This window comes from Thamnophis elegans, chromosome 4 (assembly GCF_009769535.1).
Source record: "Thamnophis elegans isolate rThaEle1 chromosome 4, rThaEle1.pri, whole genome shotgun sequence".
Classification (NCBI taxonomy): domain Eukaryota; kingdom Metazoa; phylum Chordata; class Lepidosauria; order Squamata; family Colubridae; genus Thamnophis; species Thamnophis elegans.
Window position 1 is genome coordinate 98,559,160 of NC_045544.1, and position 18,178 is coordinate 98,577,337.

General features: G+C 41.6%; 1 protein-coding gene across 1 annotated transcript; it reads left to right on the forward strand.

Moving 5' to 3' along the window:
• Window positions 1-1,794: 1,794 nt before the first annotated feature.
• On the forward strand, window positions 1,795-17,731 carry LOC116506992 (transmembrane protein 121-like). The gene is made up of 3 exons (XM_032214894.1): window positions 1,795-2,878; window positions 5,050-5,144; window positions 15,444-17,731. The coding sequence occupies exons 2-3, from the start codon at window positions 5,137-5,139 to the stop codon at window positions 16,390-16,392; spliced, it is 957 nt and encodes a 318-aa protein (XP_032070785.1). The 5' UTR covers window positions 1,795-2,878; window positions 5,050-5,136; the 3' UTR covers window positions 16,393-17,731.
• Window positions 17,732-18,178: the final 447 nt, after the last annotated feature.

The window sequence follows — 18,178 nt, forward strand, 5'->3', positions numbered from 1 at the left end:
TAGTCATTTTTCAGCTTGATAAAGCATACTTTTCACTAGTTAGAGTTAACCCTGAAGTTTAATAAAATGCAGGAAGGGGAAAGCTGGAGGGCAATTTGAATAAGAATGTCACTTCAATAGCTATTCTGGGAAGGAATTTCAGATATAATTTTACACACACACACAGAGCACAAGCTTCAAGAAAACACCCTATTGTCTCTATATGTAATAACACCAAAGAATGTTTTAAATCATGAGCAAGTGGTTGATATGCACAAACAAACTAAAAATGGGAAATTTATATTATGCCACCAGGATCTAATCACTTGTGAGGGAATTTATATATTCCCATACTAATAATTTGATAATTATTTAAATCATTTCTGTAGGTCATCATTGTGATTAATTTTGGCTGAAAACAACAAATATAGTCAATAATGGCTTGTTTAACAGTCATGATTAGTGCAATGTTCAAACTCCCATCACTGAGTATTAATGCTTGTCTTGGAAATTGATGATGCTACCTTATTAATAGAAAGGATTCCATCTTCTTTCATTTAATAGTAGCTAAATTTGTACTATCTAGATGATAGGTTACTACAAACCTATCATTCTTGAGCAGCAATGGCAAAGTCACTATTTCTTCCAAAAATAAATGCCATATTACTTGGGTTCTTTTATATCACTTGTCAAAAATTCCACAGGAGCAGTATTTCAATTTTAAAGTACAAAATAATATTTCTTTATATCATATATAAATCAATTATATAAAACTTGTATCTTTATATTCTTTTCTGATAGAAATACTTGTTTTACTTGGCTTAGTAAATTGCTTTGTTGTTTATTTATTTATATAACACATTTATATGGCTGCACATCTACTGTAACACACAGTGATTCCTGGCAGCTTACACCATTAACATTCAGCAATATGAAAAAACAACAACAATGCCCTCCATAATATGCTTGTGTTTATTGGGGTAAGTCAAATAAAGTTTTAAAAGAAATTTTTTTATTTTGAAAAAGATTTTTAAAGATTCTTTTCTTAAAGGATTAGTAGTGTGATATTTTTCTTAGTGGCACAGTGTCACTAAGTGCTTAACCTCCAGTAGCCTATATAAGAAAGCAATGATTAAATCCTATTACTTGGCATTATCTCTCTGTCTGCATTCATTCACCTTTCTCTCCTTCAACAGAGCTGTTAAGACTGCAATGCCAATCTTGGAATTTTGGAGCTGGGCAGAACAATCTTTCTGAAAATCTTGCCTGTTATGGTGTTTTGGGGTTGTTGTTTTTTTGGATCCATTATGTTATAAAACAATTTGAAGGCAGAAAAGAGTTTTAAAATATATTAACTATAGCTGGAGAAATACCTGCTTATGTATATTTGTGCATGTGTGTGTCAGTGTGTGTCCCTGCCTCCGCATGGGAGAGGACAATTATACAAGGCCTTAAGATACGTTCCTCTCAAAAATTAGCAGCACATCCTTTGATTTGCGTATTTTCTGGCTTTTGCTGGCAAAGGATTTACATAGGAGGAGAATGTGGGATGTGGATCACTTTCTGGGAAGAGAATAAAGGAGCAAGAGCGCACCGGGGCGGACTCACATTGTATACATAGATGGCTGCCCTCGTCTGGAATTAAAACATCTGGAATTTAACAAAACAGGATGTTTGGCACAACAGCAAGGACCGGCACATCCCCCGGGACCGTCCCGGCGTAGCCTCCCCCTCCCGTAAGACCCCCCAATTAGACAACCACTCCATTATCCCCTCCGCTCCTTCCTGCCTCCGTCCGTCTCGCTCTCTGGAGGGAGCGGCCATGCTGCCAACCTGCCGCCTGACTAACTCACTTTAATTCACGGCTTCGCTCAGCTCAGCACAGAAGCGCGCTTGGTCTCAGCAGCAGCGCTCCCAGCCTCGCCGAGCCAGGCGCTTGCCAGACTGCAGAAGCCGCCGCCACCGCCGCACGCTGCTCAGCCAGGGGCAGGGAGCTCCCGCCCTCAACCGCAGCTCGTGTGGCTGGACCCCGAGGTCGGGGGGGGGGGGTAGGAGCGGCTTCCCGCTCGCCATCCGAGGCGGGCAAGAGGCAAAGCAGGGCGAAGGCCAGACTGGAGCGGAGTCAAAAGTCCCGCTTTCCTCAGGCACCTCGAGGACTTTTGCGCGCCGGTGTGTGTTCGGCGTGCGCCGCTTTTGCCCAGTTCTCACCCGCGCCGCCCCCCTGCCCTAACGATCCGCGCTCCTGGGTGGAGGGACTGCAAAACCCGTGAGCCACCGCCGCTTGCGAGAATCGCTCTTGACCTTCGCTTCCCGCGGGAAGGAGAGGCTGCTGCTTGCCCGGGTCGCATCGCGGGGGATGGTGCTGCTGGGCTCCGGGCCAACGGCTGCTCGTCACCTACACCGGAGAGGAAGGCATTCGCGGGGAGAAAGAGGCGAGCCGAGCGGTGTAGGGCGCTCCCGCCGTCGGTCTCCAGTACCCTAAAACAGCCGGAAGGGAGCCCCCTGGAGCGGCGGGAAGCGAGCGGCGTGCGGGACTTCAAGGAGCGAGCCAATCGGGGCGCGGAGGAAGAAATTCGGCCCTAACCGTAGCGATTAGCACGCCGGGGGTCCCTTGCAAGAGAGCAGCCTGAGCAGCTCCGGCCGTGGAAGGCGGGGAGGGCGGCGGTGCGGCTGCCTCTCCAGGACTGGGAGCTGTTAACCAGGCTGAAATCCACGCGCAGAACTTGCTGAGCATTCATTGGCTGCGAAGGGCGGCCTCCCTCTGCCGGGGATCTCGCTCTCGTCCTAACTCAGTTGATTAACTGACTGGATCGCTTCAAGATCCGTCCGTCTTTCAGCCCTAAACCATCCCTGTTGAGAGCCGGCGAAAAGTCCCGGGGCTTTCAAAGACCAGCACTAGGTAATATTGTACTACTGCTACTATTAATTATGGTTATTATTATTGTTGTCTAAAATAATCCTTCATTAAAAGAGCTTTGGTTTTGTTTTTGCTCTTGGATTTCTTTGGAAAGCAGCCAAAGAACAAATTGATGCTGCAGTGAACGGATGGCTGGGTTTGAATATGTGAGGGGGGAAAGTGTGAATCTTAAGAAAACGTGTCATTTGCTCATGCATCTTTAGGATCCTGGGCAAATGTACTGCCCTACGGAAAACTTGGGCACTCTTCTGAATGTTGGCAATCATTGAGATGTAGTTGTATGTTTCCCAGAGGTGGGGAAAATATGATTGTGTGCATGTGTAGACTCCAAGGAGTGACAAAATTATCCTGAGATTGCCAATGTGAATACTGACAATCAGTATTATTATTCACTATAGAATATGGTCACTGAATTGTTTATGATCTAACTGTAATTGGTAAGAAATTTGACCAAAATTGATTTAATAGACATCAGCTCTGGGCGGGAAGAACAATCTGGATGAGGCTAAGTGCCTTTTCCCTTCTATTTCTCTTCTCTACCCAGATAGATTCTGCCATCTAGCCTACATCTCTCTGGGATAAAATAAGAAGGCATGAAAGAACCAGGCACAGATTTTCTATATCGGTACCTTTTATCCCTGAATAGCACTAATTATAATATTTCTGTGTGGATAGGCATCTCTCATGCATGCAAACTCAATGTGGTTAATGTGGTGTGCTGGAAAAGATAGATTGTATAAAGCACTTTTCTCGAACGGCACTTTCCCGATGTGCTACCCTATAAATGCCATTAATTGTAGCCAGGAAGCCCCCTGTGGAAAAAAATGCAGCAATCCTATTCTTTTTGCACATGACCCAAAAACCAGCCAACCTGTTTAACTTTCTTCTCTGCTGCAGATAGACAGATAGCAGCTTCTCTGCCATGTGCAAATCTGAGGCTGATACACCCCTTTTTTCGATACTGTTTCACAAGCGCTCCACCCAACCTCCAAAATCTCAAGTTAGGATTGAACAACAAAAGGAGACCCATGCTTAGCAGATAGACCACACAGCCATAATTCTTATGAAGAGTCAGCTGCGCCTCAACAAACTTCATGAATGAGTTATGGTAGATAGAAGACTGAGGAGTGTGTGTGTGTGTGTGTGTGGTGTGCACATGCTGCTGGCCATTGAAAGAAGAAGTGAGATCTATATCAAAAAATGGAGTACTTGTCCTTTGCTTGCAACATTGCCTTTTTGCTTGGACTCAATTAAAAGAGCACTGACATTAAGTCCTTCAATTACACCTCATCTTAACACCCAAAAATTAAGAAGAAAAAGATGAGGAAGTACCTACTTTGTTTGGAGCAGTGGTTCTCAACCTGTGGGTCGGGACCCCTTTGGGGGTCGAACGACCCTTTCACAGGGGTCGCCTAAGACCATTGGAAAACACATATTTTCGATGGTCTTAGGAACCGAGAAACCAATTTTATGGTTGGGGGTCACCACAACATGAGGAACTATATTAAAGGGTCGTGGCATTGGGAAGGTTGAGAACCAGTGGTTTAGAGTATTATTGACATGAATCAGGGTAGGAAATATTGTAATCTTTTAGTGGATCCCATTCTATGGCTGACGTTTTGCCATCCAGTTTACAATTAAGCATATTTAAGCAGTTGCAAAAGAACTTGTGAGTGGAACTCCTTTCTGCTCTGTTGGGTAGAAGGTAGACTGGCATTCTGCATGGAAATTCTGGGCAGGCATCAGGTGAGAGAAAGCTGATAAATCTTGATTAGTTTGGAGGAATTATAAGTCAGACAGCTGAAGGAGGGAGTAGTATATTGCCTTAAGGCATATCGTGTGAAGCGTCCCTGTTTCCTGTGAGTTAAGCTAGAACTAATATGTGTGTAGAGATTTATTTTATTTATATCCTGCCTTTCTGCCCACAGGGCAATCAAGGCAGCTAACAATACAAAACATAACTAGAGTTAAAATCTCATTGAAACAATTATAACTGGTATAAAAGCAAACTCCGATTACAAAGGCATAGCTGAACAAAAAAGACTTACTTCCTTTAGCTCATAGTTGTACCAATCACGATTTCCCATTGACAACATTTTCTATCAGTTCCATTATGACGTGCATGATATCATTTTCCCCCTTGTCCCCTCCAGGTGTCCATGGATGTGAGCCATATAGAAGAAACTCTTCTCCTATATGTCCAACAAACAGAGCTCAGAAAGTGAGACCCTCTGCACCTAATGCCCAGGCAAGTTCATTTTGAAATATGGGGTCCCTCAGAAGATCAAATACTAAACTGTTAATGGGCTTTAAAGGTTGAAATGAATACTTTGCCAGAGAAAAACTGACAGGCATTTTTTTATATGCTTAGTGTATTGCTTGGTAGAATTCATTGCATGGATTGGCTCTTGATCAAGTGTATTATTCAAGTGTATTATTCACATGGGAGAGTGGAAATTTGGCTTTAAATATTGATCCCTGTAGTGATGTCATAATGTTCAGCCCAGCTTCTGAGTAATTTTCTGCTCTGCAGTTGTGTTCGTTTGACCCTAATGTAGGAATCCAGACAGAATTGTTTGTAGATTGAGCTTTATAAATTGAGTTCTGTGGACTCAACCAATTTTGGTTCATTTAATAAATTGTGGTAAAGCAAACTATGGTTTTTCATGCAGTATCATAGTCAAAAGAAGACTTTTTGATAAAAATGTAGGAAAGAAACACTTAAAAATAGGGGGGAAACTCTACTTATTGACTGCGCATTTCTTAATGTTGTTGCTTTAATAAATTAGAAAGTAGTTTAATAAATCCAGAAACTAGATTTATCATCAGATGGACTATATGAAAGCCTATATTCCAGCTTACATGTAGGAAAGAAATGTTTAAAAATAGAAGAATGTCTACTTGCTAGTACATGTTTCTTATAGATACTGCTTTAATAAATTAGAAATTAGTTTAATAAATCCAGTATCTAGATATACCATCAAATGGACTGTATGAAACTGCTTATATTCAGCACCTACAAAGTTACCCATGACAAGAGAGAAGTGCTGACAATTTGGGAGAAATATTTTTAGAGTGACTGTTCTACATTAATATTCCACACATTCTTAATTCCATGCAGTATATTATGTATTTATTTGTTTATCTATCAAATTTATATGTCTTCCTATCTCACAAAAAATGACTTTGAGTGGTGTATAATAAGTATGAGTTCGCAATCCCGATGTTTAGTCTAATGATTATGGACCTGGATTTGTCCCATAGATAGAGAAACCTCATTTTACATGAAAAACCTTTACCAAATGATGATACTATATCTTGGACCCATCTTCTTTTGTTGGATGCTCAATTTTCTCTTGGCTCTGGACTTCTGGAATCCAGACAGTCTGACATTAGATTTAAGACACCTATAAACATTATGTCCCATTATGTTTGATCAAAAGTCTTCATCCTATTTAAAAATCCAAGGAGCTTCTGGAATTCTACATTAATGCCTTAGACCCATCTTTTTTAAGATGGTCTCTTTTCTATCTTGGCATAAATTATGGTTCCAAAGTTTAAATTTTAATCAAAGTCTTTTGGTTTTAAATTGCATGATTTCTTCTGCCTCTTCCTTCTAAACCAAAGGAAGTCAGGTTATTTTTTTCAATAAAAAAAGCAAAAGTCTTGCTTTGTAGTTTATAATATAGCTCATTGTGTTAAATCATATACTAAAATAGCCCTTGTGAAGCCAAAGCAAAATGATTTACTTTCAAGACTAAAAGAGAGCATTCTTCCAGAGCCTGTATTTTGTGACTTCCAAATGCCTTTCCCTTCTTTTTTGCCTTTGCTATCTAACCTAGCAAAGTGTGTGTGTATGTGTGTGTGTATAATGATACATTTTTGTTTCTTTTACTTCCTTAGAAGCTTATTCGTTTCTGAATAAATGATTCTCTTTCACATAATCCTGTCCTAGATACTCCACCATTAGAGCAGATTAGGGAACAGTGGGGCCTGTCAAGGAGATTCAAGAAAGGCAAAAGGGCAGCTGAAACTGTGTGAAGCAGTGGCCTTTTTTTGTGGGATGCTTTGGAGAACCCCTGGATAATATGAGTAATATTTAACCTCTATTCCAGTTCCAAACCATCTTAACCTGTTTCTAAATAAATGGGGCAATGTTAGCCTACATTTCTCCATTACAACTAATTAACCCAGGCTTGTCTCTGAACTAGAGAAGTGTATTAGTTCAGCTACATAAGGTCAAGGCCTGCGATAGTATTTCACTACTTCCTACTTAATGTTGTGGTACAGTATTACCTAACAAATTGCTCTTAAAAACCAGTTACACATGAAAGAAGAATAAATTCTTGCTTTTCTTGAGGCTTCTGGCAACTTTCTCCATGGATTTATATAAACAGCAGCGAGGATTAATCATAGGAAAGATCAGTGGACAGACTAGGAAAATAAAATTTATATTCATATTTGCATGTATTTTTCTTGCACAGAAAAACCTCGATGAAAAACACCACATTGTAAGCCAGTCTTTTTTCATTGGCTTTTCTGACATTTTTGTCCCCAGTCAGGCTTCCTAGCAGCTTCAATCTTAGTTCTGTTTGTATGAGCTGTCTTCTGCCATTGTCTGTAGTCTCAGCTGCATCTTTTCTTTTTCTTTTTTTCCTCCTTCTTTTTGTTAGTTCTCACAGCTTCCCACATCTGCAGTTTTGAATCCCATAAGCAATCTTATGATGTGTGACACTGAGCAATTCCTCAATTCTGCCTTCAAAGACCGTAACCCAATTGCTACCTATGAGTCCTGAGAGCTGGCATTACTTAGTAATCAATAGGCTCAGCCTATATAAGTATACTCAGGCATAAAGTTCCTTATCTCCCATGGGCTATCCCCAACCATATATAACTCCCTAACCATATATAAATTGCACTGCGGGAGACTGTTAATTTAACTATACTGGAGGAATCAGAGAGCATCCTTAAGCAAGGCTTAACACATCACACTTAACATGCCTGACCATTTCTGCACAATTTCTCTATGTTGGAAATGCAATTCCCAGAATCCCAAGGCAATATGGTCAGTTCTGAGAATTTTGTCCCCAATGCTGGCAGACCCCAGCTTGTCAAAAGTAGTGCTAAATCGTGGATTACTTAAGTGAGTTCCTGGTGTAAGTTAAAAAAAATCCATAATTAACTGGGTTCGTATATCGCACTGAACTATAAACGTAATTGATTCCATTCACAAAACATTCCAAGCCAAAACTAACCATGGGGGAAGCAGAACATATGTACAATGTTTCTTATTTGTTCTTTATTTAAATGATTTAATTTTGTTCTGGTTTTGAAAGTTATGTACATATTTATTATAAGCTCAGAATATCTTTTTTTTATAAAATAAAAGAAGGGTTTTTTGAATTACTGATAAATCACTGTATAAATAGAATGCAGTAACGTTTCCTAGAGTAACTTGGTTTTTGCAAAAGAGTTCACAAAACAATTCTAATATAATTCATATACGAAAATTGCCTCTCTGTGTAATGTGTAGACAAGAGATATAGCAACCTCATTTTTATGGGTGTATGTCATCCACATGTAGATGGACTGTAGTCAATGAAGCACTTATAAAATTTTCCCTTGAAAATAAAAAAAGATTCATTAAAATATGATTAGGAGACTGGAGGCTAAAACATATGAAGAACGGGTGCAGGAACTGGGTATGTCTAGTTTAACGAAAAGAAGGACTAGGGGAGACTTGATAGCAGTGTTCCAATATCTCAGGGGTTGCCACAAAGAAGAGGGAGTCAAACTATTCTCCAAAGCACCTGAGTGTAGAACAGTGAGCAATGGGTGGAAACTAATCAAGGAGAGAAGCAACTTAGAACTAAGGAGAAATTTCCTAACAGAACAATTAACCAATGGAACAACTTGCCTCCAGAAGTTGTGAGTGCTCCAACACTGGACATTTTTAAGAAGATGTTGGATAACCATTTGTCTGAAGTGGTATAGGATTTCCTGCCTAAGCAGGGGTTTGGACTAGAAGACCTCCAAGGTCCCTTCCAACTCTGTTATTCTATTGTAAAAGTGCTGAATACTGGTTAGATCACAGGCGTCAAACTCACTGTGTCCCTGTAGATGTCACGTGACGTGACTTTTTTCCCTTTGCAGAGATGGGGGTGGGCGTGGCCTGCACATGATGCATCTGGCCTGTGGACTGCCAGTTTGACACCCCGGGTTAAATCATTCACTCATTTTTATCCAGTATTTACTGACTTACCCTTCATGTTTTCATATATTGATAAATGGATTCCAGTAACTATTATTATCCATTCTTGACCTTTACAAATCTAATTCTATTGTATCACTGAGTCAGTAGAATAAATATGTCAGTTTAGATTTGTAAGGAAGTGTGTGCAAGGCATATGCTTCAAACCCTAGGTCACTTCACAGTAATGAGATGGAGTGGTGTTGCTTAAAATGTGATGCTATTCAACCTAAAAAAAACAGCTGTCTAATGGCCAAACAGATCACACCACAGCCCCAGTTCAACCATCTCTAAATTAGAATGAATGAGCTCTCTTCTTTTCACTGGAGGTGAGCAATGCCTGTTCCCATCTCTAGGGCTGGCTCTGGAGTTCCTCCAAAAGTAATATAATTCTGAAGGTGACAGGATGAAAAAGCTATTAAACAGAGAGGGATAATTTAAGTGTACTGAATTTAATTTAATTCAGTTTAAGTTTAAATAACATTACACTTAAATAGCGTTACAATCCATAAGTAGAGTGCAGATACTTTAAAAAAAACAAATAAGGACTCGTTAAGTGATAATAACTTAAAATAATTAAAAGAAAAACAAAACTCTAAAAAGCATGTTAAGTATCTTCAATTGTTTTCAAAAACTCTTAAACAAGGGATGGAGGTACCAGACCAGACATGGAAAGCAACATTAGTTTAAACTGAAGGTTAAAAGGCTTCATGCCAACTCTAATGGAACCAGGAGGCATCTTCCATGACCAGGGCATCTTGTCCTGAGCATTTTCATTTGGGTCACCACACTGCAAATTTCCAGCAGATGCAGCAGCCTTAAGAGAGTGTCTTTTCCTATGTCTTAAGTTTCCCCTCACACATATGTGCTAGTCATTCCCGACTCTAGGGGGCGGTGCCCATCTCCATTTCAAAGCCGAAGAGCCAGGACTGTCTGAAGATGTCTCCATGATCATGTGGCTGGCATGATTAAACACTGAAGGTGCACGGAAGGCTGTTACCTTCCTACCAAAGGTCGCTCCTATTTTTTCTATTTGCATTTTTACATGCTTTTGAACTGCTAGGTTGGCAGAAGCTGGGACAAGTAACAGGAGCTCACTCCGTTACGCGACACTTGGGATTTGAACCGCCAAACTGCCAACCTTTCTGATCCACAAGGTCAGACTTTTAGTCACTGAGCCACCTTTCCTAGATTTTAGCCAACAGATAATTACACTGTAGCAGCAGGTGGGATGTGGTGGAATGTAATAGGTTAGATTCCCAGGAGGAAGGAAGTGCCTTCAAGAGGAACAACTCAATCCAGATATATTTGTGTTGCGAGAAAGAGGTTGAAGACAGCCCCTCCCTAATAGTTTTCAGAGTACAGGTAGTCCTCAATTTACAACAGTTCATTCAGTGACTGCTCCAAGTTGCAATGGCACTGAAAAAAGTGACTTATGACCATTTTTCACACTTAATGACCTTTGCAGCATCCTCATGGTCACATGATTTACATTCAGATGCTTGACAACTGACTTATATTTATGACAATTGCAGCATTCCGGAATCATGTAATCCTGCTTGACAAGCAAAGTCAGTGGGGAAACCAGATTCACTTAACAACCGTGTTACTAATTTAAGAACTGCAGTGATTCACTTAAGTGTCACAAGACTAGTTATAAAATGGAACAAACTCACTTAATACATTTATCACTTAACAACATAAATTTGGGCTTAATAGTGGTCGTAAATTGAGAACTATCTGTATATGGTAGGTTCAGATAGTAGAGTGGTTAGTTTGGCAAGATTCTGTTCTATGGATGTAGAAACAATGAAGAACTCCACTTAGAAAAATCACCATATGTCATTCTTGGGTTTGGGGCCTGGCATGGGTGCCTATACAGAGTTTGTGCAGTTTAGAGATCTGTACGTATTACAAGCAGAGGTGGTATTCAGCCAGTTCTGACAGGTTCTGGAGAACTGGTAGCGGAAATTTTGAGTAGTTTGGAGAATCAGCAAATAGGCCCCGTCCCCCATTGCCTCCCAGCTGATCTTCTTTTGTTCCCCTGAACAGGAGAACAGAGCTGGAAAACAGGTTAGTGGGGTGGGGAGGGGATGGGGAGTATCCTTCTCCTGTCACACCCATCAAACCATGCCCACCAAGCCACACCCACAGAACCGGTAGTAAAAAAATTTGAATCCCATCACTGATTACAAGTAACTGAATTCTCTTTAATGAGAAAGCAAAATAACAGCAAGACAAGTGTTCAGAATATAAGTAACGGTCTTATCAGCAAAACAGCTTGGGCGGAGGGTGGGTCAGATGGAAGGATAATGGGTTCCCAATCTCTTGTCAGTTGCATTGGAAGAACTCAGGACCACCCAAGGTTATAGAAGAAGCTGCAAGTTGAGCTATCTTGTTATAGCCTTGTTTTTAAATCTGCATTCCTCATCCATGTTTATTTCAATTGAAATATCTGGTCTTCCTCATTCCCCCCTTTTTTCCATTCAGTGGCCTCTCATTCCCCGCTCAGGTGGCCATCATTATGATATTTCCCTCTTCCTGTTGATGTTACTTTGACAAGAGTGTCTCAAAGCAGCAAAAGCTTGCAAACCTTTTGAAAATTACTTGGCACAAGCCTGCCTAATTGTTCCAGCATTGCCAATAGTGTATGAAATCAATAAGCATGTGAGTGGTAGACCCCCCCAGGAAAAGCAGCTACTGCCTGGGTGGTCATGGGAATATACATGCAGAGCAAACTGTCTTTAAATTTATCTCCATTCTGAAGTCATTTAGCTCAGGGACTGGATCTGTGCTTTGTTTAAACACGATTTTAAGACAGAGACAGTTGTGTTTGAACTACAGCATCTGAGTTAACACACTATACTAATCCAAAACCAAACAAATCACATTATGATTTAACACATTCACATTCTATATGAACTTTAGAACAAGACATTAGGTCATTTTCTTTATGGCTAAATGGCAGTATTGGCTACTTTGGTTTATATCAGGAGATCATTCTTACTGGATTCTTACTGGATTTTGATAATCACAAGTTTTTGCCATTGATATCACTGGAATTCATAGCAAACCAATAGTACTTAGACTTATATACTGCTCCATAGGGCTTTACAGTGCTCTCTGAATGGTTTCGCTCTGGAAAATATCAGCATATTGCCCCCAACACTGTGGGTCCTCATTTTACAGAATGATGGAAGGCTGAGTCAACCTTGAGCCAGGGTCGAACTCCTGGTGTGTGAACAGAGTTAGCCTATAGTACTGCATTCCAAGTGCTTCAATGACCCTCAAAAAGGGTCCAGCTGTCTGCAAAGAATATAAATCTTTCCATTCCCCACTGTCCTGTCAGAGCAGAAGTAGCTTCTTTGATGAGAAGTGAAATGCCCTCAAAGAAAAACAAGAAAGTCCAGTTGCCTCCTGAAAAAAGCACCTTTGGAACAACCATGACCTGGATGACTGAGAATCTCTACAACTTACCCCATTCTAACCACTGTGTTACTATGGCTTAGGTGGTTCTTACCAAAATTTCCAGTTTGAATCACGACCGCATATGCTGTAGTAAAAAAGAACAAGGGAATGGTTCAGTTATAGGTTGGGCATGTAGCTTACCTGGGAATTCTGGAAGACCTAACCCAGCCCTTTTGCAGAGCGGTTAGGAAGGGCTGTTCCTGAGTTTGATCTAGTTTAAAGCTGTTGGACTTCTTCCTGGCCTTTAAGTCATTTTCAATCTCTTTCTGATATTTGGATACAGTGCTCACACACACGATGGTAGAAATATGTGGGATTAATCAGAAGTTGCCACAACCACAGGTTAATTTATGACCACAATTAGGTCTAGAATTTTGGTTGCTAAGTGGTGTGGTCATTGATTGAATCACTCATGTGACTGGACCTGATTTTACAACCATTTTTGCCCTGGTCATTAAGCATCCCCCTATTGACTTTCCTGGTTGGAAGCTGACTGGAAAGGTTGCTAATTGTAACTGCAAGATGCTGCAATCCTTGTAAATGCAAGCTGGTTACCAAGAGCCCAATCACATGGGGATGGTGGGATGGTGTGACCTAAGCTTCCCAAGAGCATGAAGCAAACTCCTTGTCCCGACAAAAACCCCTTTTAGTAATTTACAGTGAATTCTGCTCATTCACATCCAACGAAGTCTTTCAAGGGAGGATTTACAGTCACAGACCTTATCTGACTTGGAGAGCTGACAGGCCGATATCTGCAAAACTTGACAAGGAGTCTCAGAGAGTCATGAACCAATTAAGAGAACTAATTGTCTCCTGCAAACTCCCCTCCCCTTTCGCTCCTCTTTTATTTCCTCTGGGAGGGCCATTCATTGTCAACCTGTGGCCTTACTCCCAAGTCGACTCCTGTTCTTTAGCTGTTCCCTTTGTCTGGCAACTTTGCACATGCACACACCGGGAATAGGCTCCAGCTATTTGTCTGCCTCACTGATGTCTGACTCTGAAGGCGGCTGATAACTGGCATACGGCTCTGCCCCCCTCTCTGCCTCCGACACAGAGCTCTCATCAGAGGCTTCCCCAGCTTCCAGGACTGGCCCATGTTCCTCCCCAACTTCCTCACTGTCCGGATCTGCTGCCAGCTCCACTGGCCGCTGGTGGACCACAACAATGGTCTTAACTTAACAAGTCACTTTTTCTGAGACAGTCGTAACTTTGAACTATTATTAAACGAACTGTTGTAAGTTGAGGACTGCGTGTAAAGAGGAAACAAGCATATTAACAGGGAGGACAAAAAGCCAGAAATCTTGTCTACAAGGTCCTTTACAGGAGTAAATAAGAAGGAAGCAAATTGTTAAGAAAACAAAGGGAACAAATGTCACCTGAACCAGACAAAGGAAGCTGGGCTTGAACACATGGAAGGGGGTTCCCATCCATCCCAGCTAGTCAATAAGCAAAAATCCTTGGGGTCAAAAAGAGGTCCACAAGTCCACCCACTCCTTGAGAATGTTTTGGGAACCAAATTTGGCAGTTTCCATCCCTCTTGGCTAATGCTTGGCAGCCTAGTTGAGAAGGACGTTAGGTAAGCATGAGTGAATGTATGTGCGCGTGAGAAAGAGCGTGCGTAGCGTGTAACCAATAAAGTTTTGCTGTTACTTTAAATTCACCGGGTCTCAGTGTAATCCAAAGAACCTGATTTGCCGTAATGTTCGGTTGAAAGAGATTTGTATTTGTCCCTAGTTACTTCCAAGCTGTTGACAGGGGATGTGTATCTTGTCCACTCTCACTGCATCCATTTGGAGAATCCAAGTAGAAAGCAAGGGGAAGACAACAGTGGCCACCAACCTTTTGGGCATCAGGGATCGGTTTCATGGAGAAAGGGTTTTCTGTGGACCGTAGGGAGCGTGGCTTTGCATGCTGCCTACATCCCATGGATGGGGCTTCGCTTGTTTGCATGAACCAGTTGCTGGCATGCCATGGACCAGTGCCGGTCCACAGACAGGGGGATGGGGACCCCAGGATTACAAGATCTGTGTGCCTGACAGGCTGTGAAAGAAGGACTATAAACTGAACCTGTGAGCACATGTAACATAAGAACTTGAATTTTATCCATAATCTGTTCTGTAAGGCAAATTTCTGAGGCCACAAGAGAATTACCAACGTGTGCTGGCAACTTGAGAATTGGATGGCATTGATTCTGCAAAACATCTCCATAAAATATAATATCAATCAGGGAGCCATCCCTCATTAGAATATATTTTTATTTAAAATCAAAGATTTGGATCACCATTAAAGCTTTACGTAAGGGAGTGACCTCTCAGTGAAACTCAAGTTTGGATGGTGGCTATAAAAGAGATCAGACCATTTTCACTGATAGCTTCTCCCCATGGAATTCCCAAAGTTTGATCAGATGGATGGAAGGCCTTTGGGGAGACAGTGATAGAAGGAAAATCAGTGATATCCATGTTTTTTCCCCATGTTGCACAGAGGGAAAAAGAAGCTTGTAATAAATACTTTCCAAGTACTGAAAGCATTGTATTATTACGCTCGTATTTGAAATTTTTACACAGAATATGCGCTTAGTACAGTCATCACAGCTTGAATTAAAGGTCCCTATTCAGTTTCCATTGCTTGAATGTTATCGCTGTACGGTTTCTTAGGGAATTTATAAGATATTATAAGGTGTGTTATTCAACTGTAGGGATATTAGATGAAGAGGTACAGTTGGTCAACACCCCACACATGCCAAACCTATAGCAAGCACAGTACTAACAATGAGCTTCCATTGCTGCACAGAAATTCTGTTGGACTAATAATATGTGTTCTTTGTTTCAGAATGGTTCCTCCCCCTCCTATTAACAAGTCCCATGTCTGCCTATCCACTACACTCATCATGAGCAGCATGGTGCTGATGGATGCTTATCTAGTGGAACAGAACCAGGGTTCTAGGAAATTGGCTATTTGCATCATGGTCTCAGTTGGAGACATTTGCTTCCTGGTGATACTCAGGTATGTTGCTGTTTGGGTTGGGGCTGAAGTGAGGACTGCTAAGCGAGGCTATGCCATGATTCTTTGGTTCCTGTATGTCTTTGTGCTGGAAATCAAAGTCTACTTCGTTTATCAGAACTATAAGGCTGACAGGAAAAGTTTGGACCTCATAGCCCGCAAAGCATTGACCCTTCTACTGTCAATCTGCATCCCAGCCCTCTATGTGCTTTTGGTGGCTACAGAGCATATGGAGTACGTCAGGACGTTCAAGAAAAAGGAGGACCTTCGCAATCGTCTCTTCTGGGTCATTGTCGACATGCTGGATGTCCTGGACATTCAGGCCAATCTCTGGGAACCTCAGAAGAAAGGGTTACCCATCTGGGCTGAAGGCCTGATGTTCTTCTACTGCTATATCCTCCTCTTGATTCTGCCTTGTGTGTCGCTGTGTGAAATTAGTATGCAAGGAATCAGCATTGTGCCGCACCGCATGATGCTGTACCCAATTCTGAGCATGCTTACAATCAATATCACCACCATCTTCATCAGGGGAAGCAATATGTTATTCTTCCGGGACATTCGTGTCTCTGGTATCTTCATGGGGAAGAACGTGCTGGCCATTGTTCTTAAGATCTGCATGTTTGTGCAGTACAAGAAACATTTGTATCACACATCAGCAGGACATGGCACAGTAGAACCGCAGCATAATCTTCCTTCCCAACCACAGCCTGTCATGCATCTACTAAAGCCCCAGAATCAGATTCCCTGCCCTGAGGAATTGGCCCAGGAAAACACATGACATGCAGCACATCCACATGCCATGTGGCAAGGAACATCTTATGTCTATGATCATTAAGATCAAAAGCAAAGTGGAACCAAATGTATCAGGCCCCACCAAGCCAGTGCTGGTCCATCTTGAAAGTTTATCAGTGAGTGCTCCCTCCCCTTCCTTTCTTACACAGATGTACTGCTAACAGTGACCTCAGTTGAAATAAGGTCATTTCAGGAATGAGCCAGAACAAAACCTAGCCCTACTGCCAAGGAGCAAGCTAGAAAGCCGTAGAAACTGATGGGCAAATCTTTGGGAAAGTATGGGCCACTGAATCAATAATCTGCCAGTGGATGGGAGTCAGCAGCAAGTGATTAATTCCCTCCTGTGCCTTTCCTGTAGTCAATCATTCTGTAATGAAAGCTGTTTGGGCATATGGCCAACTCTGTTGCATAGAATACATCTGTGAATATGAGGAAAGCATCTTTTCACCTACCGGGCACATACATTCAAAATGTGACCTTCCTTTCTGGGATGGTTGAAAGACTCTGCATCTGTGCCTGCCTGCCTGCCTGCCTATTTAATTTTCTGGGAGTGGGATGCCCAGGTTTGTAATGGTTCCAGGACCATGTTCTCTTTCCTGTGGAAACATGCTGGCTTGTGATCCTTTTCCCATGCTTGTTTTTCATGGATATTTTTCTCTTTCAATAAAATGAAGACAAAGCTTGAAGGTTTGTCCCATTTCCCTGTGCAGGTACCTTGCAACATCTTTCAGTGATCAGGTTAGCGTTTATGCTTCATACTGTCCTGAAGGATAAGAAGGTTATGAGTGACTGCAAGAAACCAAGGGGAGAGAAATATACAAAACACTACCCACTTGGTTTCTCAGGTCAAGGAGTTGTTTAACTCCTTTTAAAATCCACCTAAGGTACGGTTTCAAACTATACATTGAAAATTGGTTAGGATTGGCATTTAAAATGTTTTCTTACTGGATCATGGAGCTACAGGGGCAGCTATGCTTGTCAAACAATATTGTCACCCTGACAGTAATTGTGTAGAGACAGCCCTAGACGTGCCAGACAGGAAGAATAAAGAGAAAATTTCCAAGCCCATCTCCTTTTCCAGATGCAAGAGTATTCCACTTTATTGCATCCGTGGCGAGGCGGTGGACAGACATTCTTGTTTTTGTGCTGTATCAGGCTCCTGTAGAATTTTATTTACAAGGCAAATTCTCTGAATATTTAGGGTTTTATATATTTATATCAAAAATTCACAATTGGCCTCTTTCTACATTATAGACCCACTGTAATAACTTCCTACCTGCCTCTAGGCCAGGAATCCTTTTAATTGTGGAATAGGAGAGAATGTTGACAGATACAATTTCCTCACTCGTCTACAAGGTGAGCTGCCTTTATTCAAATGGCCTTTCCACAAAGGTTTAAGGACTCACCTTCTCCATTGGTGACAACTTTTGTTTTACAAAAACCTGAACACCCAGAAGATTGCCCTGTGGTGGCCCCGTCACATGCTCGGGGGAAGTAGGACAGAAGGATAAGCAGCAGGGGTGGGTTCCTGCCAGTTCTAACCTCTTCTATAGAAGAGGTTCCACAAATCTACAGTGCCGTTTAGAACCGGTTCCAGCTCCCTCCCTGCCCCACCCATCCACACATCATCAAGATGAAGAGCGAGAGGAGGAATTCTGGAAGTTGAAGTCCACAAGTCTTAAAGCTGTCAAGTTTGAACACCCCTGGGTTTTTTTTTCCTAAAGGGTTAGAGGTGCAAGGGTCTTGTAACTTGACAGCTTTAAGACTTGTGT